This window comes from Nuphar pumila, chromosome 2, assembly GCF_984573655.1.
Source record: "Nuphar pumila chromosome 2, dmNupPumi1.hap1.1, whole genome shotgun sequence".
Classification (NCBI taxonomy): domain Eukaryota; kingdom Viridiplantae; phylum Streptophyta; class Magnoliopsida; order Nymphaeales; family Nymphaeaceae; genus Nuphar; species Nuphar pumila.
Genome location: NC_143250.1, coordinates 137,547,885 through 137,572,373, shown reverse-complemented (window position 1 = coordinate 137,572,373; position 24,489 = coordinate 137,547,885). Strand labels below are relative to the sequence as shown.

The 24,489-nt window shown below is 38.9% G+C and overlaps 1 protein-coding gene across 1 annotated transcript in view; it reads left to right on the top strand.

Moving 5' to 3' along the window:
• The first annotated feature begins 1,487 nt into the window (after window positions 1-1,487).
• The window catches only part of LOC149847271 (uncharacterized), a 29,309-nt gene continuing 6,307 nt past the window's right edge, over window positions 1,488-24,489 (top strand). The window contains exons 1-4 of the mRNA XM_089996887.1: window positions 1,488-1,782; window positions 13,520-13,642; window positions 13,751-13,876; window positions 13,967-14,029. Coding sequence (XP_089853013.1) covers window positions 1,531-1,782; window positions 13,520-13,642; window positions 13,751-13,876; window positions 13,967-14,029 — 564 coding nt within the window. The 5' untranslated portion in view covers window positions 1,488-1,530. The remainder of the gene's footprint in view (window positions 1,783-13,519; window positions 13,643-13,750; window positions 13,877-13,966; window positions 14,030-24,489) is intronic.

The window sequence follows — 24,489 nt, the reverse complement described above, 5'->3', positions numbered from 1 at the left end:
AAGCAACGATTTAATGAATGAAAGTATCAAAGCAAGTGCGGTTTGATGTTTGCTTGTGCTGAGCATCGACGTGTCGCTTACCATGCTAATAAAATAAACATGTCGTACATGTGTGTTGACGATAACGCTCTCATAATATCCACGAGGCTCTAAAGCGAGTTCAATAGAAGTCGCTGAGAGAGCAACGATATGCATGCGAAAATCGCCCCGCCATGCGTGTCAAGATGTGTTTCTGCACCCAAACGTTTTCAAAGTCTGTGTACAAATATCTAACAAATACATATTACAAAACATATAATATCTTACAAAACGATATGTATAGCGATTTGTCAGATATTGAAAATCGATACGGCAGTTCAGTTTTTATAACTTATAACTCGACGATACAAAAACATACTATCTAAAAGGTCGATAAATATATCGCACAATAAATTACAAATCGATAAGGAAGAACTTGAACATAATAGCAAACAAATCGATATTAACTAACAAAAATGTATCTCACAAAAACGAGAGTCTGTTACTAATACAGCGGTTTGAGATACAATGCATATGATGAGTGACTGTAGGATACCTGATGGGGTAGAGGCCCTTCCTAGCATCTGCAAACAAGCGTTCTTGTCAACAGGTCCCAGCGTCTTACAAATATCGATAAGTTTCCAACCTTCGTAATAACAAGACCTACCTGCAATAACCAAACAATGCCTTAATGGCACACAAGACGACATGCCTTCTTCATCGATAGCATGATGAGATGAAAAGCTACTCACTGTGCCTTGATGGCACTGGTTGGAATGTTTGTGAATCATTGCTTTCTTCCATGATGCCTAACGACAGCAGTAATGAAGAGAAGACACTGGAATGTTTTGTAACACTGGAACGTTGATAATGGGAGCACTGTTACAGTAGATGGCGCATGCGAACGTCTGCACTTTAAATGGTTAACATCAAACTTTCTGGAATTTCTGCTTTTTTGTCCTTTTCCCCACCCGTCGTTTCACAACTTTTGAATCGAGGATATTTTTGTCATTTCCTCGAACCGTCATTTCAGGGCAAGAAAAACAAGGGTGATTAAGTCTTTGCAACAGCACCAGAGTCCGATGCAAAGTTATGTCAACATACACGGGAATACGAGCCCCATGTGCATGAATACGTGGCGCTCATTCGATCCCCCGAACACGGACGTGGGATTCAGTGAATCATCGGGGGCGAACATACACAACCCTCTCCTCGGCACTAGAAGTTACAGACGATGTTTTTTGCAAGGCATACTTTTTTATAATTAAAAAATTTATTTTTTACGACTAAAATGGTGAAAATAGTATTTTACTTTATTAAAAATTAAGAAATTCCGCGCAACGTATCTTATTATTAGAACGATTTTTAAAACTTGAGCGTCCAACTTGCATCACGTATCCTCGTGTCGACGTGTCCTTGTGACATGAGTATATAGAGATCGAATGCTCGTATAAATACGCTCCCTCCCTCTCGTTCCTCTGCTGCGGCGAACGAGCAGAATTCGTGGAGAAGATGATCGCCATCGTAGGGAACGGGATCCAGCACGTTAACGTGAGTAGGGGTGGAGCCGAGCTAGGGTTAGGGTTTCATGCCGCTTCCGCCAACGGTGCTGCCTCGAAGAAGAAGGCGAGGGAGAGCGAGCGGAGGAGGAGGCGGAGGAAGCAGAAGAAGTCCAACAACACCAACAAGCCCGACTCCGCCGAGGCCGACGGAGACGGCGAGAGCGAGGGGGCGGCCGACGGCGAAGCCCGCGAAAACGATCAGGTTTGCCGGGAAATTGAACATTCCTCTCTTTCTGTAAATCCGTACCACTGTTCCAAACACGGCATTTCAGTGGTGTTTTTGCAACTCACTATGAGTTTCGTGTTTGTGATTTTGGGGAAGATTGAAACCCCTTCTCTTTTTGCTGTAAACCCATTTTATCGTTTCAAAATATAACATTTTAGTGGGGTTTACGACTTTTCTCGGTTCTATATGAGTTCCATGTTTGTGAGTATGGGGGAATTTTGATTCTTCCTTGAGTTTTTGGTTTTTTTTCGTGGTTTCTGCTTCATTCGTGTTTCATTTTTTGGTAGGAATGATTGGGTTCATGGAATTTTATTATGGTTGTAGTTGCTTGGTATTCTGAAAACTTCAGTAGGTTGCTTCCTGTTTTCCTCACTTCCTTCTTTGGAGATCTTGTGTGGTTAAGTATGCGTTTTGGATATTTTACCTAAAAGTTCCATGCGACTTGGATTTCCTGGTCATTGATTTGCGCAATTCTGGTGTCTAGTAGATGTATTCGGGTACTTTTCCTTGTAAATTGGATTTCCTGTTCATTGATTTGCGCAATTAGGGTACCTGCTAGATGTATTAGGGTTCTCTTAAGGGTTTTTGAGAGTTGGTCGCTTGGAACTTGGGCGTATTTAGTGTTTGCTTGGATCGTCAATCACTGGGAAGTATGGTGAAAGTCTCTACCATAATCCAGCGTTTGGATTCCTTGTAACCTCTGGTTGTGCCTTATTTTTTCTGAACTGAAAATTTCGTCTTTTAGTTTTCTGTTCTTTTTCTCTCCCTACTTTTCTGTTCGTGTAGTTCTTGCATGGTGGTATTTGTGACACCCTTTTTTTGGTTGATGATCTATGTTTCCATTAGTTTGGTTGGCGGCTATGTCACATGGATACGGCGGCTGATACAGGGATGCAGTCATTTTTTATGAAGTTTTCAGTAAACTAGTACATAAAGGGATACTTAACGGGAGCCACAATGGAGTATCCTTGTGACATAGGTTGGCGGTGGAGTGAATAGATGCCGGTTGTGATCTGAAGCGATGGGGAAATGCCTCTCATCTATTATAATAGTGGTACTAATATTTCTGTACCCTTAGGGTATGTTTGATGCGCCGTTCCCTGCGTGATTCAGACAAAAATCTTGCTGGGAACAATGATTTTCAACAAACAATAGACGCGGCGGACGGCGTTCCGTGCGTCCGCCGCATCCTTGAACATATGAACTTTTGGTTCCACCCTCCCCCCTGTTTGTAACAGGGACGAGGAGAACAAAATCTTCTCGACGGGCGCGCCTCTACTCTGAAGCGGGGTTTTCATGCTTCGTCCATCCCTACTTTCTCGACTTTCCGTCTCACCTCCTTCCGCCTGAGCGAGAACCACCACCACCAGAGGAGGGCATCACACAATCCTCCCCACAGTTGCGTTGCCTCAGCAAAGGGTGCCCCTGTGTTGCTCCTGTCTCTCTGCCGCCACTGTGTTACCGTTGAGGCTCCTCTTTCTCACAGCCCACCACCACTTGTCTCCCCCACAGCTAGTCGCCTCTACAAAAGGGCACCGTTGCGTTACCGAGAAAGAAACACCACCGGCAACCCAACCGGTTCTTTTCTTTGCTGTTGAGGAAGAAGGGGTCTCCTCCACTAAGGTCACCCATGTGTTGCTGTTGAGGAAGAAGCGTTTCCACGATCAACAAACTTCCAGAAGGTTACCCCTCCCTCTCTCTACAGAAGCATGGGACTCCAATAATATGTTATGAGGATTTTTTTTTCTGTTTTGGGGGTTTCCTGATCTATTTGTAGGCTCCCTTCATCCATGCAAGGCTTTCCCCTCTCTTTTCATATACTCGATTTTATGGTTTTCCCCTCAATTTTCTTCGATTGATCAGAGAGATTGGGTAGTGCTGCTTCGTTTTTACAAATTTTTTTTTTTGTGAAATGAAGTAGATTGTTCTTCGTGCTTGTGAGGATCGAAAAAGTACAATGCTTTTCTGTTCTTGATGGTAGAGGTCATTTATTTGAGCTTCAACATTGCGTTTTTGTTCTTTGAGCTGCATTAATCTGTGAATCGGAAACAATGTTTGTATAAAATATTTTAGGTTAAGTTTTGTAAGAAGAGTCGAGAAATAGAGTAAACACTGTGTAAACTTTTAAACATCTGAAATATGCATTGGTTTTTTGTGTTTTGACTATAATTGTTAGTTCAAGTTTGAGATTATGTTAGTTAACACCAGAGTTACCGGAAGCGCCTAGGCGTATGGGGAAGCGCGCTTCCCCGATACGCGCTTCCGAAATGCGTGGGGAAGTGTCCCCATTTTTTGGGAAGCGTGGTTCCCTTTTATGAGAAGCATGCTTCTCCCTTGCTTCCCCCTTGCTTCCCCATTTTTTCATTTTTTTCGCTTCCCCCTCGCTTCCGGTTCGCTTCCTAGGTCGCTTCCGGTTCGCTTCCTAGGTCGCTTCCGAGACGGTTCATAATTTTCTTCTAAGTGGTCTCACGCTTCCTAAATTTTTAAAAGTGCCTTGCTTCCTGCTTCCCGTATCGCTTCCCGCTCCCGCTTCCACGATTGGTAACTCTGGTTAACACTTTGAAAGGATTAGTGCTATAAAATTTTGGCTTATTGAACTCTAGAGAGCTCTTTGGATTGATGAAGTTAGGCAAAAATTCTCACTTAGTCGAGAGAGGTTCCAGAAAATCTATAACTTAAAACCCCTAATTTTTTAGATACTACATATCATTTTTAAAGTTGAGATGAGCTCTGAACCATTTCTTTGAATTAGATCAAACCAGCTTCTCCAACATGGGCTCTAGACTTCTAGTACTTGCCCTGTTAGCTATGAGGCTGACAACTTCGCTTAGTTGAATGGACTCATGGAGCTAACAACACCAGATGCTTGCATTTGGAATTCATAACGCATACATGCTTTGTGTTTGTTGTGTGTGTGTGCATGCATGTGCACACACACCTGCGTGTGCCGGTCATCTATAAGACTATCCCTGTACTATGATCTGTTTTGGGGACAACAAGGCTGAAAGCCTGCAAGGTCCAATTGGCAAAGTTGCTGAAAATCTATAATCTTCACATACATTTATTTTGTGGCTTAGCATTCTTTGGCTATGGATGAACAATGTGCATAAGCACATGCAAGTTAGAGATTGCCTTTCTTTATTAAATAGCTTTCCTTCTTGACAAATTGAAAATTTATGCATAATATTTGTAAGTTGTTACTCTATTTTTATTCTCTTTAATAATGTTAAACTCTTTTGTTGTTGGATGAGATGGCATAAATACATCAGTAGTGTTGCAAGATTAATGCTTCTCAGTTCTCATGTTTTGCATTGTGCTGCATGAACCTTTCATTCACAACTTTGTTATCAAGAACAAAAAGATCTTGCATGTTTGGATGATCTTCAACTTTGCATGAGAAATTTTCAGTTCCATCAAACTTATTTAGCAAGCATGTCACTTCATCTACCCTGTAAGCATTGTTTTTTCATCAGGATGATGCACCGATCAAATCTATAGACATTGTTTTTCCAACAGGAACATAGTGTAGTTGTAGTGGTTTCCATGTTGCTATGCTCATGTATTACTGAAATTTTATATTTATCTAGCATGGATTTCTTAACAAATCATGTGTCTAACCATAATCCAGGTAAATCTATGCAGTTTGAGATTGGTAGAGGAACTTATTTGTTGACAACAATAAATCATAATTCATAATTAAAGCCATGTAGTTTGTGTGTGTGCACATATATGTATTTATGCATGATTCTTTCTCGTTGATACTCAATACTTGGTTACAGGTTGACATAATTGAGAATTGATGCTGCTTTCGTGTGCATTTATCCTCAAATATTTATAATTTCTTTTTTTCATTAAAATAAACTTTTGAGCTAAGGATTGAAACCTTTCAACTGAATGATGCTTATAATGGGATATGAAATAGTTTGATGGTAAAATTACTCCATATTAGAACAAGTTTCAGGCTTGAATCCCCTTGGGTTGTCCCTTAGTGAGTGAAGAAAGGATGGCCAGAAGTGTTTAAGCAGTTCATGTCTCTTAATTTAGCATAGCCACAAAATGTGTGGAGTCACGCACACAAATGCAGTCAAGACACATGCCACTCAGAATGCATTTGAAGATCAGGATTGAACAGTTCACTGCCATAAGTGATGTAATTCATTCAATTCTGTGTCTTGCATATGTATTTGCATCTTTGCTTCTCAAAAAGAAGAGGATAGGGTAATTTGCTAGTTCTGTTAAAAACACTAGGCACACACATGCAATATATTGAAAATGTAGATTACATGCCGTTTGTGATCAACTCAATTGAAGCCCATATTGTTATTGTTTCACCAATACTCTGCCAAGCACAAAGCAATTGGTGGAATGTTTTGCTGTTCTGCTAGTGTACTTACCTTTTCGACTTTGGGATAGTTGGTGAAGAGCTTGACTCTTTCAAATCTATTTATAATGAATGAACAAGTTGATGAGGCAGACCAGGGAAGCATGGTATATCTCTCAATGCAATCATTGCATGAGAGAGAGGTTTCCTTTGTTATATTCATAATCAGAAATAAGCTGCTTAAACATTTTGGTGCTCTATGTCTTAACATATGTGTGGAAGCACTGCTACATGATATTCTTCTAAAATTTCCAAGTTTAAGAACAGATTAAGAAAGTTATGATGAGCATTTCATTTCTGGATGCATAGATAACCCTGTGTTCTGTTCTAAGACAACACACAGACACAGATGTGCACACACACACATCATGGTGGATGAAGCCTGTTAGTCTCCAATCCCTCTTTTGCAGATATCCATAAGGTCAGTGCTGAACCAATCTTGTAAGAGTGCAACGACTTTTGTGATAGTATGTAACAAATGATTTTGGAATGCTGTATAGACTTATGTGAGCAATAATTGTACTTATACAGATGACTTGTATTATGTGGACATATCTTGTCTCAAGGTACCAATTGAACTTTTTCATGAAGCCATACATCTTCATTAATACTGCTCTTTCACTAAATGATCTAAATTGCGAACGCCAAGTTGATCTAAATTGCAACATGTCTAATTCTCCATAAATATGATGGCAAAGATCGCACACTATTTCTATTTTTAGATCATGCGTTGAACTGCAAAATATAAAGACAAATGCATATGCATAAAATGTTAAATATGTATATGTAAATGAATATATTTCTGTACTGTATTGTACCACTTGTACAGCATACTGTACTGTATTGTACTACTGTACTGTATTGTACTGTATTGTACTGTATTGTACAACATACTGTATTGTACTGTATTGTACAACATACTGTACTGTATTGTACTATTGTACTGTATTGTACCACTCGTACAACATATAAATATCAATGGAAAGGGGAGAAGACATCACGCCCAACATTTTTTTTTCTCTCTTCCCTCTTACCTCTCTCTCTATCTCTTGCTACGATAGTAAGGTGACTCCCACATCTGATTTCTCACATGGTATCAGAGCCAAGGGCGTGGTAATCACGATCATCTGGAAGGCCCCTAAGGACCTTGACGTGCGTTTTTGGGCGTTCTCAAGGAAAGTGTTTTTTTTTTTCATCTTTTCTCTGTTGTTTCTCCGTTGAATCACTATATTTCGACGTCGTTTATTCATTTCCTCATATCGTGCATCTTTTCCTTCTTACATATTCTGTTATCCCCAATTTTATCAACCCTAATTTCTGTTTTCCCCAAATTTGGGAACCCTCATTTCTCAAAAGTGCCTCTTTTCTCAAACTTCTTGTGATTTCTTATCTATTTCTTGCAATATAGTTGATAAATCGTACATTCTGCACGATTAACTAAAAAATCGTGATTTCCAAAACTCAAAAATTTCTGTCCGTACGGTTCTGTCCGTACAACCTACGAATTTCTGTCGTGCTGTTTGATTCATCTTTTATTTTCTTCCTTATGGATTCTAAAATCAGCCCCGGATTTCTTTCTCAACTTGTTTCTCACAAATTAACTCATGATAACTACTTACTTTGGAAACGCCAAATTCTGCCGTTTATCCGAAGTCATGGTCTTTCCGGGCATCTGGATGGGGGATCACCCGCCCCACCTATTACGCAAGAGGTAACTGGTAATGATGGGAAGGTGAGTTGCATTGCTATTCCAAATCCTGCGTATGATGTTTGGTTTCAGAAGGACCAATCTGTGGTTGCCTATTTGACTGCCACGTTATCTGATCGTATATTACAAACTATCTCTGACCATTTTACTGCTGCAGAACTATGGAGACATCTTGCTCACTCTTATTCACAGGTTTCTGAATCACGTGCACTTCAACTGAAATGGCAGTTCCAATCTATGCGAAAGGGAACTAAGACCATTACTGAATTTCTAGGGGATATCAAAATTATCATTGATCAGTTGGCCGCTATTGGATATCTTGTTTCTGACAGAGATGTTGTTCAGCAGGTATTTGGAAGCCTTGGGCCCCAATATCGTATGTTTTGCACTGCATTACAGGTTGCCTCTACACTTCCATGCTTTGAGGATTTACAGGCCAAACTCCTACAGTATGAAGTTAGTTTGACTCAAGATCATCTTATTGATGATCCTCATCCTGTCATGTTTACATCTGGGTCTACCTCATTTCGTCCACCTGCTGCTCATATGGGCCGTGGAGGACTCCTTCCTACTCCTACTGCTCCACCTGCAACTAGAGGAACCCGTGTCCCTACTTGCTTCCATTGCAACAAGCGTGGCCATGTGAAAGCAGATTGTTGGCACAACCCACAGAATCGCAACAAGGCAGGGAGGCCAGGACCAAGAGCTGGACAGATGAATGTTAGACAGTTTCAGGGGCAGCCGCAGGGAAATTTTCGAGCACATCAGGGTACTGATCAGGGACAAAGTGCAGGGTTGCCACATGATGTGCAACAAATTCTGATGACTGCATTTAACAACATGAATTTGCGTCAGAATGATGATGGAGTTTGGTATATTGATTCTGGAGCAGCCGCACATGTTACTTCTGATGCAGGTAAACTTTCCAACATGGTTCCTTATATTGGCACTGGCACTATTGTCACGGGAGATGGTTCCCACCACCCTATTTCTCATACTGGAAATGCATCTCTCTCTTTGTCACAATCTACACTACCATTGAAAAATGTCTTACTCACTCCTGCCATTGAGAAAAACATTTTATCTATTTCTAAATTGGTTGATGAAACAAATTCATCCATGGAATTTACTCCGTCTTCTGTTTGTCTTAAGGACCTTCGAACCAAGAAGATGCTCGCTAAGGGTGAACGACGCGGAAACATGTACGTCTTCGAAGCAGCCCCCGGGACTTTGAAGACGTCATCTACCGTGTCTCCATCTTTTCCTGCTTATTTGAGTCAGTCTTCTTCTGTTATGCAATGTAATAAGCCAGTTTCTTGGCATCGTCGGTTAGGTCATTGTAGTCAAGGGTTCCTTGACAAATTGTCTTCTCAGGGTTTTATTCCCAAAGTCAAATTAGATCATAAGTGTCCTAGTTGTAATGTCTGCAAGAGTCATGTACTTCCCTTTCAAAGTATCAATAAAAGAGCTTCCAAGCCATTTGAAATTATTCACTCTGATGTTTGGGGCCCAGCTCCTGTTTCATCTCTATCTGGCTCTCGTTATTATGTGTTATTTCTTGACTCTTTCACTCGTTACACTTGGATTTACTTTATGAAATCTAAATCTGAAGTGTTCAAACTTTTCAAACAATTTCATGCTCTTGTTCAGAACCTTTTCAATTCAAATATCACTTATTTCCAGTGTGATGGTGGTGGAGAATACATATCTCATGATTTTAGTGAATATTTAAAGGACCATGGCATCACACGTAACTCCTCTTGTCCTTACACTCCACAACAGAATGGAGTAGCAGAACGTAAGCATCGGCATATTGTTGAAACCGCGTTAAGTATGATGCACAATATTGATATTTCTTTCTCTCTTTGGACTGAGGCCTTTTACACTGCAGTGCATATCATTAACAGGTTGCCTATGGAATTATTAGGAGATCAGTCTCCTTATTATTTGCTTCACGGTTCTCACCCTTCTTATGATGATTTGCATGCTTTCGGATGCATTTGTTATGTCCATGTGGATCATTCTTTACGTAACAAGTTTCAGGACAGAGCAGTTCAGTGCAGATTTCTGGGATATGCCGATGGGTATAAAGGATATAGATGTTATGATCCTATTTTGGGTAAGATTAAGGTGTCTAGAAATGTTGTTTTTGATGATGACCATTTCAGCACTTGTGATACTTCTCAGGTATATGAGCAAACTACTTATGATCCATGGCTTTGTGATACTTTGCTATATGACTCTATCAGAGATCCTGTTGTTGATGAACCAATTCAGTTTGAAGCAGACAACTCCATCATCCAGGATGCACCTTCACGGTTTTCAGGTTTGGTTTATGCCCGTCGAGGAGCCCCTTCAACTCCATCTCACGAGGCTCCCCCTCTTCGACGATCCACACGTGAAAGGCATCCTATCCATCGTTGGGTTAGTTACAACAATTTTTCTCTTGACTTTCAGTTGTTTCTAACCAATGTGGCCAAAGAGAAAGAGCCGTCTACTTTCCATCAGGCAGCCCATTCTCGAGCTTGGGTTGAAGCTATGAACGAAGAAATGGCAGCACTTCATGAATGTCATACATGGGATATTGTTCCTCGACCTGTTGATAGAAATGTTGTTGGTTCCAAATGGGTTTACAAGATCAAGCGTAAACCAAATGGTAGCATTGAAAGATATAAAGCTCGCCTTGTTGCACGCGGATTCACACAACAATATGGGCAAGATTATGAGGAAACTTTTAGCCCTGTTGTCAAAATTGGCACCATTCGTGTGATCCTCACTTTGGCACTTCAGCATGGTTGGTCTCTTAGCCAGTTGGATGTCAAGAATGCGTTCCTACATGGGGACTTGAAGGAAGAGGTGTATATGGAGCAACCTCCTGGATATAGTGAACATGATGCGGCTACATGGGTTTGTAAATTGAGGTCTCTTTATGGTTTAAAACAGGCATCTCGGTCTTGGTTTGAGAGTTTCTCCATGGAAATTCAGCAGCATGGCTTTTCTAAGAGTATACTTGATCATTCTTTATTTATGTATAAGAATGATCATGTTACTACTTGGGTTCTTATATATGTTGATGACATCATTATCACTGGGAGTGATGATGCACATATTGCCTTGGTCAAGTCTTTACTCATGGCCAAATTCAAGATGAAGGACTTAGGCCCATTGCGATACTTCTTGGGAGTTGAAGTCGATAGACAAGATGATCGACTCACTCTAAGTCAACACAAGTATACTCTTGACATTCTTCACACCACTGGTATGATTAATTGTAAACCTCTCAGCACCCCATCTGTCTTAAATCATAAGTTTAGTGCAAAAGAAGGCCAATTATATCATGATTCCACTTTATATCGCCGCATTGTTGGTATGTTGCAATATCTTACATTTACAAGACCTGACATTGCTTATGCTGTAAATCAAGCATCTCAGTTTATGCATGCTCCCACTGATTGTCATATGGAATGTATTAAGCGTATTCTCAGATATCTGAAAGGGACTATTGGAGATGGATTGCTCTATCACAAAGATGAAAGCTTCACTACAGGACACCGTTTACTTACATATTGTGATGCAGATTGGGGTGGGGACCCTGATGAGCGTAGGTCGGTTTCAGGATATTGTGTTTTTATTGGCCCAAATATTGTCACTTGGAGTAGTAAGAAACAAAAGGCCATTGCTAAATCCAGCACTGAGGCAGAGTACAGGGCAATGGCAGCAGGGACAGCTGATGTCACTTGGGTACGACATCTTCTTCAAGAGTTGAATGAACCTATCTCTTCCTCTCTGCTTTTATGTGATAATCAAAGTGCCATTAATATTTCTTTTAACCCTATTCATCATTGCCGCACGAAGCACATTGAGATTGATCAGCATTTTGTTAGACAAAAGATTGAAACAGAAGAAATTGAGGCTTCGTATGTCAGATCAGAAGACCAAGTAGCAGACATCTTCACCAAAGGATTGGTTAGTCATCAATTTTGGTTACTTAAGGGCAAGTTGAGCATGATTGAAGATCATCCTCAACTTGAGGGAGGCTGTTAAATATGTATATGTAAATGAATATATTTCTGTACTGTATTGTACCACTTGTACAGCATACTGTACTGTATTGTACAGCATACTGTATTGTACTACTGTATTGTACTGTACTGTATTGTACAGCATACTGTACTGTATTGTACTATTGTACTGTATTGTACCACTCGTACAACATATAAATATCAATGGAAAGGGGAGAAGACATCACGCCCAACATTTTTTTCTCTCTCTTCCCTCTTACCTCTCTCTCTATCTCTTGCTACGATAGTAAGGTGACTCCCACATCTGATTTCTCACATAAAAGATATATCCTCTAAAGAGTTTTAAGCTAATTTTAGTCAACCCATTGAGACAAAGGATAAAACAACTAACAAGAACCTTGCAGGTGCCTCTACAAATGCTATGAATTTAAAGATTCTTTCAATCTTCTTTATCTTTTTTAAGACTTTGAGGTAATCCAAAAATGTTGACCTTGTAAAAATCTTCTTCACCTTTTTTTTTGATAAATGAGCACAATGTAGAATAGTTTTTGAAAAACCATATTTTGGGGCAAAAAACCAAATTAATATCCATATTCGAGGAAAAATCCAATTAGAGATCTATATTTGGGGCAAATATCAAATTTGAGATCCATATTCGAGGCAAAAATCCAATACGAGATCCATATTTGAGGCAAAAATCCAATTTGAGATCCATATTCATAGCAAAAATTCATATTTGGGGAAAAAATCTCATTCGACATCAATATTCAAGTCAAAAATCCAATTTGAGATCCATATTCAGAGCAAAAATCCATATTCGGGGCAAAAATCTCATTCGAGATCCATATTCGGGGCAAAAATCAAATTCCAAATCCATATTCAGGGCAAAAATTTATGATTTTCGATATAATTTCGTAATTGGATCCATATTCGGGCAAAAAACCATAATAAACTTGTTAAAACATGTAAAATGGTGAACGGATCTGGTCATACGATCCAAAACTAAGTAATTTGACCCATTATCCATGACTGTCCAAGTTGTCTGCACATCGTTATCAAACAACGGACATTTGGAACATAGCATTTGAGTACGATCTAAACAAATGTTGGACTTAGAACAGTTGTTACAGAACGAACAGAACCAATGTTCTGTTCCATCTTTTTTGTTCATTTTGTCCAAACCTGGACAAGCCATCAAACATGCCCTTAGTGTACCATCATATATTTTGGCAGTCCCCCCCCCCTCCTTGCTGCCTTGTTTTTGGAGAAAGAAAAGAGGAATTAACATATGGATGTGAAAGGAATGAAATCTGTCTTCTTCGTACCCCTCAAGTGCTTATTTTCATATTTAGGAATCCAAATGTTTCATTTTTCATTACTGCTACCTTTTGTTTTCCATTTCTGCGAGTACTAACTGTTAGTGTTTTGAAAGTTACATAATACAGTAGGCACAATTCATAAGGTTGCAAATTTGTGGTTTCTCCTCTACTTATATCCTTTTCTTGCCTCAATGTTGTGGGCGGGCAGTTGTTGGCTTTTGGTTGTTTGTTGATATATTGTGTTCAGTTCGTTGGATATTCTCACACAGATGTCACTTATTAGGGTTTGGAGAAAGTTGAAGTGGAATACGTGCCAGAAACAGCTGATATAGATGATGTCCTTCTTGACGATTTCAAAAAAGTATTTGAGAGATTCAGTTTTACAGATGCTGGTGGTGCTGCAGAGGTGTCACTCAATTGTTTGTTCTCAATTTTGATGAGTGTATTTTGCGATGAAAATGATTTTCCCCTTCACCTTCTGAAGTGTTCTATTACAACTATTCGTTACTTGTAGGATGGTGAGAAGAAAGATGAAGCTGCACAGGATGCAACATCAAAAAAGAAAGCTGACTCTGACTCTGAAGAAGATGAACAGGATGCACAGCAAAAGGAGAAGGGGGTTTCAAATAAAAAGAAAAAGGTTTAGCCATTGTCCAAGTTAAAAATGTCCATGTTTTTTGTTTTTAACTTTGGAAACAACTTGTTCTCAATAGATTTTGCTGTTTTGCAGCTTCAACGTCGAATGAACATAGCAGAACTGAAACAGATATGCTCAAGGCCTGATGTGGTTGAGGTGTGCTTTCTGTTTTGTTGTCAGTTCATTTGAGTTTTCAACTTTTGTTATACTTCAACCATTTTGTTTTCCCTTCCTGATTCCTGATTATGGTTATTTTTTCAGTACATTTATGTGTTCTCTTCGCTACCATATATGTCATCATGATACAAATTTCCTAAAGTTTTCTTTGCTTAAATGCAAATGATTTTAAGCCAGTCAGTCAGGATTAAAGAAGCAGGGGAAGTTCTAATGATACTTGTAAAATAAGTGCACACTGCACATACACAAATCCACTATGGGAAAATGCACATAAACCACTAAGGGCTAGAACAAGCACTCAAGCGCACACACACAAGCCACTAATGGGCTTAACACTCGTTATAAAAATATATTTTTATCAGACACAATAATGCTCAAGAGAGGCATATGTCACTTCATGGGAGAGATCCCATTTAAATAAGCATGGGCTAGACCAGCTAGCTGTTAGGCTAGTCCCAACAGCTAGAAATGGGACAAATAAAAAAGAATAAAAAATAAAAAACAAGAAAAAGAAAAATACAAAACTGCGTCTATGGGCAGAACCTATTACACCATGTACAATTCCCTAGAGGGCATGTCTTTATTATTTTGTAATAGGTCATGCCCTCTAGGGACATTTCTGTAATTGTACATGGTGTAATAGGTTCTGCCCATTAGAGGCAGTTTTGTATTTTTCTTTTTCTTGTTTTTTTATTTTTTATTATATATAGGGTAAATATTGGCTACTAATGAAGGTACAAAACTAATGAGCTAGAAATCATAGGTGTAAGTTGTATCGACTCAATCCAGTTGCATAGATGTGTTCAACCTGGTTTGTTTGCTAAGGATCAAGCCTTGGATCGTGCTTTTCTGATGTAAAAATGTGATCTTTTGAGTTATAAAATTTTGGCACATTGTGGATCCCTTTAAAAACCTAATTACTTGTCATAATCACATGATCCAAAACAAGTTTTCTACTAAACAAACCATGTAGATCACATCCATAACATTTGATCTATAAAAAAATAGAAATTTTGAAGAAAAGAGTGATTTCTACTCATTAGTTCCGTACAGTGTTACCGGAAGCTTCTTAGATAGGTGGGAATCCCGCTTCCCGGAAGCTTGCTTTGGAAGCGCGATTCTCCTATGCTTTCCACTTGCTTCATTTGTTCCTCTTATATGTTTTCCCACTCTACATGGGAGAGAGCCCATTTAAATAAGCATGGGCTAGACCAACTATCCGTTAGGCTAGTCCAACGGCTAGTTGGGCTAGCCCCTAGTCCCATCAGCTAGAAATGGAACAAATAAAAAAGAATTAAAGATAAAAAACAAGAAAAAAATACAAAACTGCCCTAATGGGCAGAACATATTACACCATGTACATTTACAAAAATGCCCTTAGCGGGCATGACCTATTACAAGATAATAAAGACACACACACACATATATATATATATATATATATATATATATATATATATATATAAAATTTATCAGAAGCACCATCAAGCTCATATAACTGCCAAGTTTTTTTTTTGGTCAGCAGGCTCACATTATTTGTTAGCTCTATGATAGACAATGAATTTAAAAAACAAAAATTAAAGGTTTGATTTTATTTAAAAATTCTGGAGGCTTAAAGTGGAAATTTAATGGCACAAAACCATATGCAATTCGTTTCTACTCTGTATTTAGAGATCCTTTCCCCTGTTTTTGGTTGTGTAATTCTATTACAAACAAACAACAACTACGCCTTCATCCCAAAACAATTGCGGTCGGCTGTGTAATTCTATTACGAAAATGTAAAATTCAAATAGTTGTATCTTGGGTTTCCTTTCTCTTTTGTGCTTTACTTCTGAGTTTCTTAAATAGAAATTTTTTACTGTGTATATAAATATATATGTAACACAAAAATTCAGAGTACATTAACAGATTTTTTTTTTAAAACAGCGGAAATAACTTTTGATTTTCGGTTTTCTAAACCTCAGGCACGTCACATTCCAATTAACAACAAAAACAACAATAATTTATATCAACATTATATACATAGTCTTTTCACAAGGTTTAAAAATGAAAACATTTAGGATTAAATTTAAAATAAATCCTAAATTAATCTCAGGATCTTGGGAATCTGGATTCTTCGATGCCACACTTGTCCAACATCCACTGTAAGATCTCCTATTCCATATCTGAACCTGAAATCCCCATAAAACGGGGTTAGACTTATGATAGCCAAGTAAGTCATTAATCAGAATCATACAATCCAAATATTAAGCATGATTTCAATAATTTACAAATAAAAATACATACATTCAAGAACAATTATGCAATTAAAAATACAATAATTAAAAATAATTTAAAAACATGATTATGTGCTATATCAACAATGCATAATTTCAGATCAAATTCTGTGAAAGAAAAGGTCTTTGTTTCGATATTAACGCCCTCCTGGTACAGTGGAGAGTACTTCGATCTCAAACTAAGTATTTCAGGGGTATATTATTCTATTGTGGATTACCCGGGTACTTGAGTGAAACGGGCTCCCAAGCGAGCGGTCAACGACCGGGAAGATTCTCAGCAATGACGAGCAAACAAGGAGAGTTGGATGCATCCACTGACATGCGGCAGCCTTGAGACCCGTTGTCTCGACCTCCTCAACCCGAGTGACAGGAGGCCCAGGGAATCTATCGCTCCCAACAATTATTATCTTCACAATGTCACTCCTGGTTGTACCACTACCCCTTCTAGGGTAGGCTAAACTTAGATGGGCTTGAAGGATTCTTTTATAGGACTTTTCAAAACTAGGCTCAATAGTCAAATCATTCCTTTCAAATAAACACGGTTCATATGTATCCAGCCCATCCAGAATTTTGCTCTATCACAACGAGCATTCGCCTATGAAGGCGAGAATTAAGTTTGTATAGACATGATTCCTGCAACAATAAAATCTTTTGAAAATCGACATGCTATACAAAATTCTTCTTTCATAAGTGTCTTAACCATAATATTTGGTTTAAAATCACAAGATTTGAAATCAAAACATGTACTTAATTTTTGCAAATATTGAAATATGCATGTGATTATGAATCAAATTTAAATAATTATGCACGAATCAAAAACATGTTTAATATAAAATTATAAGATTTTGATAGAATAACTTACTTGGATTTCGATAGAACTAAGGAGAACAGGATAAAGCGCTCGTGCTTTGATTTAATCTGATAGAATTCATTATATTAGTTAATACTTTTTTATCGAATTTTGGGTAGTATTTGTCCTATAAATTTAAAGAAATATCTTTTGAAGAAATTATTAAAAATCTAAAAATTTATTTATAATTGACCTTAAAACTTTTTTAAAAATTTTCACAGAGTTTCCTCTGTAATAACTCAAATGTTCGAAAAAGGGTTTGAACTTGAATTCGAGTTGTAAGAATTCGAACATGACTTTGCGTCACAAATATTTTTATAAAGGTTTTTCAAAAAATTTGATTCAAATATTAAAACTGATTTTTGAAAAATTTAACAGAATTTCCTTTATAAAAATCATTTTTTTTCTAAAATAGTTATAAAAATTTTGATATAACTTCTACTAAATAAACTCGAAATTTCTAAAATATCTGAAAGAATTCTAATTAAAATAATTGATTTTTTTTAAATTATTTAAAAATTTGGCCAGAATTACTGCTATACTAATTCTACTTTTTTCAAAAATCTTTAAATTATTTTGGCAGAACTTCTATTATAAAAACTCAATTTTTCAAGTCTTTTAGAAAATTTTGCCAGAACTACTGCTAAAATAGTTTTGAATATTTAAAAACATTTAAAAAGATTTAAACAGAGCTTCCCCTGCGTAGAGGCAGGCTTGGATAAAATTTTGGCAAAATTGTCAAAATTTAAATCCAAAAGAAATAGAGTTGGGGTTCAGAAAGAGAATAGGGAAGCTCAGAAAGTATGAATTCGAATTTAGAAGAGGGTTTTTGAATACTAACCTCGTTTAGTTGATTTGAGCAGCGCTTCCGCTATCCAAATCTGACTTTTCTGCTAAGTTTAGCAGAACTCTTGCAGGCAGCGCTCCCGAGGCTGTTTCTGATCCGATGGAGCTTCTTGCAGAAGAACGGACTTCGCTTAAGGAAAGATGAAAAGGGATAGAAGAGGTTTCTCAGAAAAAATCTGAGATTCTACAGAGGTTTAGGTTTAAAAGTTAGGGAGAGAAAATCAAAGGTAGAGAGAGAAAGCAGGAGAGAGAGAGCTTAGAGAGAGAAAGAGAGGGTCTTGGACTTGGGTAGAGAGAGAGGGGGTGAGGGGTATTTATAGGAGAGAGAGGAGGTGTCCCCCCCCCCTATGGGTCCATTTTGGTGACACTTGTCACCTTTTTTTTTAATTAAAATATTACTTTATTTTGACACTTGTTAATTCTAAATTATTTTATTGTTTTTTTTGACATGTGTCAGAGAGAGAAGAGGGATGGGTGTCACCTCCTCATTGTGAGGTGACACTTGTCAGCTCATGGTTTTGGAAAAACCATGGCTGCCCTTGGTTTTGGGCCAGTGGTTTTCCAAAACCATGGTCTCTAGAATATTTTAATATAAAATATTATATTTTATTTTATTGCCAATCTTTTTATACCTTTTATACCCTAATTCAAATCCCATCTTTCAGAACTGCCATAATGGGATTTAGAATTACTTGATTGTTCTTCTGTAGTTCAATAAATTACATGGCCTGCCATTGAAAATGGTAAATTACTGTTTTCGTCCTTGAAAATTTTATTAATTACCTGAAAATATCCCTAAGAGAAAATTAATATTTTGACCTTATATAGTTGGGCATTTTACTGAAAAATGCCACTGAATTGGCAAATTACTAAGCTACCCTTTGACAATTTGACTAATGACTAGAATGTCCCTGAATTCTGATTTTTGAACAAGCCTCAACAAAATTTTATCAGGATTTCAAATATAGATTCAGATCTTTACTTTGAACAGTACTAACCATAAAAATCAAGGTTTTAACACTATAATTCATATTTAGAATAAACAAAAATTAAAACTTGAATTTTCTTCAGAATTTATAAATCATTAAAAATTTTGGGTATTACAACTGTTGTTTCGTGATGCTAACGAAATTGCTGTTGTTGCGTCTGCGACATGGGGCGGTGCTTCTGTGGTCGTTTCTGCCACTGCTATCGCTGGGGTCGTTGTTGCGTCTGCTGTGACTGAACCATCGTGTGGAAGACAGATCTGAGTTTCAGATCTGTGTCGAGATCACCGTTGAGGCCTGGATGCAGCAGGTCGACAGGTGATGCAGCCAAGTTTGAATATGACTGAAGTTGTGATTGTTGGAGCAGGTCTGTAGCCTCCAGCATGATGCAGTCGTGAAGCTCGTGGAGTGTGGATCGTGGAGAAGACCAGATCGAGCGGGGATCTGGTGCAGAGAAGTCGTGGAATCAGTGTTGTGTGTCAGACGTTGATCTGGAATTAGATCTAACGTCAGATCTGGCGGTGGAGCTATCGTGGTGGGGGCCTGGCCAATATCAGACACGACGAGTCCCGGAAGTGATCTAACGTGTGTTTTTTTGTCGCAAATTAGATTTGGTCTGATCAGATCTAGGTCAGTCAGGTCTGGTGGTTGTTTGAGACTAAGTCAAGATGTCTAAAGATGGTGATAAAAAAGGGGAGTTGAGTGGTGAATATAAAGCCTTTGTGAATCCCTTCTCGTATGGGTCCTCTGTTAAGCTAGATGACTCGAACTATGCGAGGTGGTCCCGGACTTTTATGATCGTTTCTGGTCATCGAAAAGATATATTCTTTTAAAACCGGAACCACCCGATAAATCTGGGAAATACAACACATGGGATGAAGATAACGACATCGTTATGTCGTGGATGATGAACAACGTATTGCCTCATATCACTGATGGTCTTATTTACTACACCACTGCTAAAGAGATGTGGGACAACCTTCGAGATACGTACTCTCACGAGACTAATGTAAGCCGCATTTTACAAGTCGAGCAAGCGGTTTATCAACTGCAACAAGGAGATCAGACGTTGGCGCAATATTATGCTTCTGTCAAATCTGCATTTGAACGACTGAATGCACACAGGCCCTATGTTGTACCACGCAGAAGTCCCATCAGGAGCAAACCATGGTTGCAAGATTTCTGACAGGACTATCATCTGAATTTGCGGTTGCCAAGGTTCAGATGTTGACAGGATCGGATGTCCCAACTCTTGCCGAAGCCTACAACCACCTGAGTAGATTGGCCATCACTCTTCCGCAAACTCATTCTGATTCACAAACATCAGCGCTTGTAGTCACCCCTAGTCGAGGAAGAGGAAATTTCCTAAATTCGCGTAGCAGAGGTTGTGGTAGAGGTAGATTTCAGTGTACCTATTGTGGCAAATTGTGACATCTTGGGGACAGGTGTTGGGATAAAAATGGTAGACCCCCTTCTTCTTCTCAGACACCAAATGTGTCCAAGTCTCAAATTGCGAATCTTGACATGGAGATTCCCACTGGCTCCTCCAATGACTCAGTCACTCTTAGTCGTGTAAATTATGAAGAATTGATGTCTCACCGTCCTAGTTCGAACGCAGTTACTCCCATTGTTGATGTTACTCAGCAGGTGAAGGATTGAATCACCAAGGTAGTAGATGGATTATTGATTCAGGTGCCTCTAGACACCTATGTGGGTCTTCACAAAAATTTTCTAAGCTAGACCCCATGTGTGATATCATCTCCCATTGTGGGACAAGGAAATGTTCTAATCTCTCTGTCACTTCAGCTGACAGATGTGCTTCATGCTCCTTCCTTTCAAAATTTATTGTCAGTTAGTCGTATTGCAAAAGAGCACAATTATAGAGTGATTTTTTATCCTTTGTGTTGTATATTTCAAGATTTGCTGACGGGGAAGAGGATTGGTGGAGGCTATGAAGAAGGAGGTGTCTACTATTTTCATCAACCACTGGGAGTCGCACATACCGTGTCTGAGTCATCCACCAGTTCTTATCAATGGCACCTTCGTCTTGGTCATGTGTCATTGCCAAAACCTCGTAGAATTCTTCCTCAAATTTCACCTTCTGCCTCGTTCCAGTGTGAAGCCTGTCAGCTGGGTAAACACCACAGGAGTTCGTTTCCTTCAAATCATAATCCATCCAGTCAAAGATTATTTGAGCTTCTTCACGTTGATGTGTGGAGACCTAGTAGAGTTCCCAATAGGTCCCAGTGTCGTTATTATTTAGTCATTGTCGATGATTTTTCCAGATTATCATGGGTATTTTTAATAAAAGACAGATCAGAAGTTCCTTCTATTCTTATGTCTCTCATTATTGAAATAAACACTCAGTTTGATTCTCTTGTCAAGATCATTCGCACTGTCAATGCTCTCGAGTTTAAAACCAATGAGTTACTACTATTTTATAAGAATCGTGGCATTCGACCTTAAACGACTTGTGCCCATACCTCCCAACAAAATGGGATAGCTGAAAGGAAGCAGACACCTTCTAGATGTTGCTCGCAGTCTTATGTTACAATCATGTATGCCTCCTTCATATTGGGGAGATGTCACTCTTACAGCTTGCTACCTTATCAATCGCATGTTGTCATCCTCATTGGGAGAACAAATTCCTGTGAAAATCCTATATCCCAATGCACCTCTTTTCTCGATCTCTCCCAAGGTGTTTGGGTGTGTTTGTTTTGTTCATAAACTAGGGCCTCATCGAAACAAACTATTGGCTCAATCCATAAAGTGTGTTTTTGTGGGTTATCCAAAAAATCAAAAAGGGTATTGGTGTTATGATCTCGTCGCTCGTAGAGAGTATGTCAATGCAGATGTATCTTTCTTTGAGTCCATTCTTTTTTTTTTAAAGTACTGCCTCCAGATTAATATGTGAGCAGGGTGATGCTATGCCATTACCTATACCCCCTCTTCCTTTGGAGTCAATTCCTACAAGCTTTCCTACCTCTCACACTCAGTCACGGTATCATGATCCTCCTCTGGTATATGCTCGCAGATCTCCTCTGGAATCAGAACCTACACTACCTTCTTCCTCAGAAGTAAGTCCTTCAGCCATGACTGAAGCTTCTATTGTGGATGATAATTTGCCAATCGCTATCAGGAAAGGTAAAAGGCAATGCACCTTACATCCCATTTCTAAGTTTGTTACAGATGCGGGACTTGGGAGTCACATGAAGAAGTTCATCATAGCTCTATATGCTGAATCTCTATCACTGAATCACTATCAGGCAGTCTTAGACTCCAAATGGAAGGTTGCTATGCAAGATGAGATGAATGCCTTAGTTTCACGGAATACCTGGGAATTGGTTACTCCACCTGTTGACGCAAATATTGTTGGGTGTAAGTGGGTCTACAACATTAAGTACAATTCAGATGACACAATTGAACGGTACAAAGCCAGATTAGTGGCAAAAGGGTACACACAGAGGCGAAGCTGGGGGGGGGCAGGACTGGGTTGTAGCCCAGTCCTGCCTCCCGAAACAGTTAAAATTTTTTGTTTTTTTTAAAAGCCCAGCCCTAGCCCAGCCCTGATTCCATATGAACTAGATTTTTATCCATTTTTTTAGCCCAGTCCAGTCCTAGCCCAACCCTGACTGCAGCAAATAGTTTGATTTATCCATATGAAATAGATTTTTATTAATAATTGTAGCCATTTTTTATTTTATCTCAAAAAAAAATTTAACTGGGTATCCCACCAATTTTTTTTTGCTACACCCCTGTTTGCCCCCCCCCCCCCTCACATGAATCCTAGCTACGTCACTGGGTACACACAGACGTATGGAGTAGACTTCTTTGAAACCTTCTCCTATGGCACGTCTTGGCACTATTTGGCTAGTCATATCAGTGGTTGTCCATAATGGATGGAGCCTATGCCAGTTGGATGTGAAGAACACCTTTTTGTATGGTGATTTGTCTGAGACTGTGTATATGCAGAAACCTCCTGGTTTTGAGGTTCAGGGGGAGTGTTACCAGGTGTGCAAGTTAAAGAAAGCGATATATGGTTTAAAGCAAAGTCCACGTGCGTGGTTTCAGAAGTTGTTTGAGAGTGTGTCTGCATTTGGTTTTAACAGGTCGACATCAAACCACTCATTATTTGTTAAGAAAACTCCTGCGGGTGTTGTGGTTTATGTTGTGTACCTGGATGATATTATACTCACATGAAGCAATAACAAGGATATCTCAGATACCAAAGCTCATCTACAGAAGCACTTCGTTACCAAAGATCTTGGTCCTCTGAGATACTTATTAGGTATAGAGGTGGCTCAAAACCGTGAGGGGTTAGTCCTATCACAGAGGAAGTATGTACTTGATTTGTTACAGGAAACAAGAATGTTAGGAGCCAAACCTGCCAACATTCCAATGGATCCTAAACTTCACATGTTTGAAGAAGCAGAACCTGTTGACAATAGAAGTTTCAGGTCTCTGGTTGGTAAACTCTTGTATGTTACAGTGACAAGACCAAATATTTCCCTAGCCGTGAGCAAGATTAGCCAGTTCATGGATAAACCAACCCAAGTACATTGGCAGGCTGCAATGATGATTCTCAGGTACTTGAAGTCTTCTCCAGGTAAAGGACTACTATACAAATCAAGCTCCTCTCTTGATATAGTTGTCTATTCGGATGCTGACTATGTAGGAGACATTAGTGATAGAAAGTCTACTACGGGGTTTTGTGTGTTTATAGGCAAAAATTTAATAAGCTCGAGAAGCAAAAAACAGACCGTAGTAGCCCGATCGTGTGTTGAGTCAGAATATAGAGCCATGACTCAAACGGAAGCCGAAATGATATGGGTTAGATCAGTTCTCAGAGATCTACATGTACAAACCTCAACGCCAACGCCAATGGTGATGAGATGTGATAACAGAGCAACCACCTATATCGCAAATAATCCAGTGTTTTACGAGAGGACGAAACACATTGAAGTTGATTGTCACTACATAAGAGATCTAGTACAGACAGGACAAATCTCTACTTGTCATGTTGCTTCAGAGGATCAAGCTGCTGATGTGTTTACTATACCTCTTGCTAGTGTGGGCTTCCTTTGATGTGACAAGCTGAGCATGATAAATATATATGCTCCGGCTTGAGGGGGAGTGTTAAAAAGAAAAAGGGAATATCTTTTCAGTTTGGGTAGTAGTACGTAATTAGTGGAAAATAGATGGAGTACTTTTGTAACTTATTATTAACTAATTCTTTTAAGAAGGGATTAGGGCTTAATTCTCTCTCTCTCTCTCTCTCTCTCTCTCTCTCTCTCTCTCTCTCTCTCTCTCTCTCTCTCTTACACGGTCTAGTGAAGGGGCTTCATGAGATCACGATTGCAGGACGAAGAAAAACAGCCAAAAAGGAACCCAGCCGACGTCAACAAGAACTATGTAGTCAACAAAAGTGTGTCCCTGTCGAGGTGCCCAACCCTTAAAAGGCCTAATTTGCATGTATGCAGG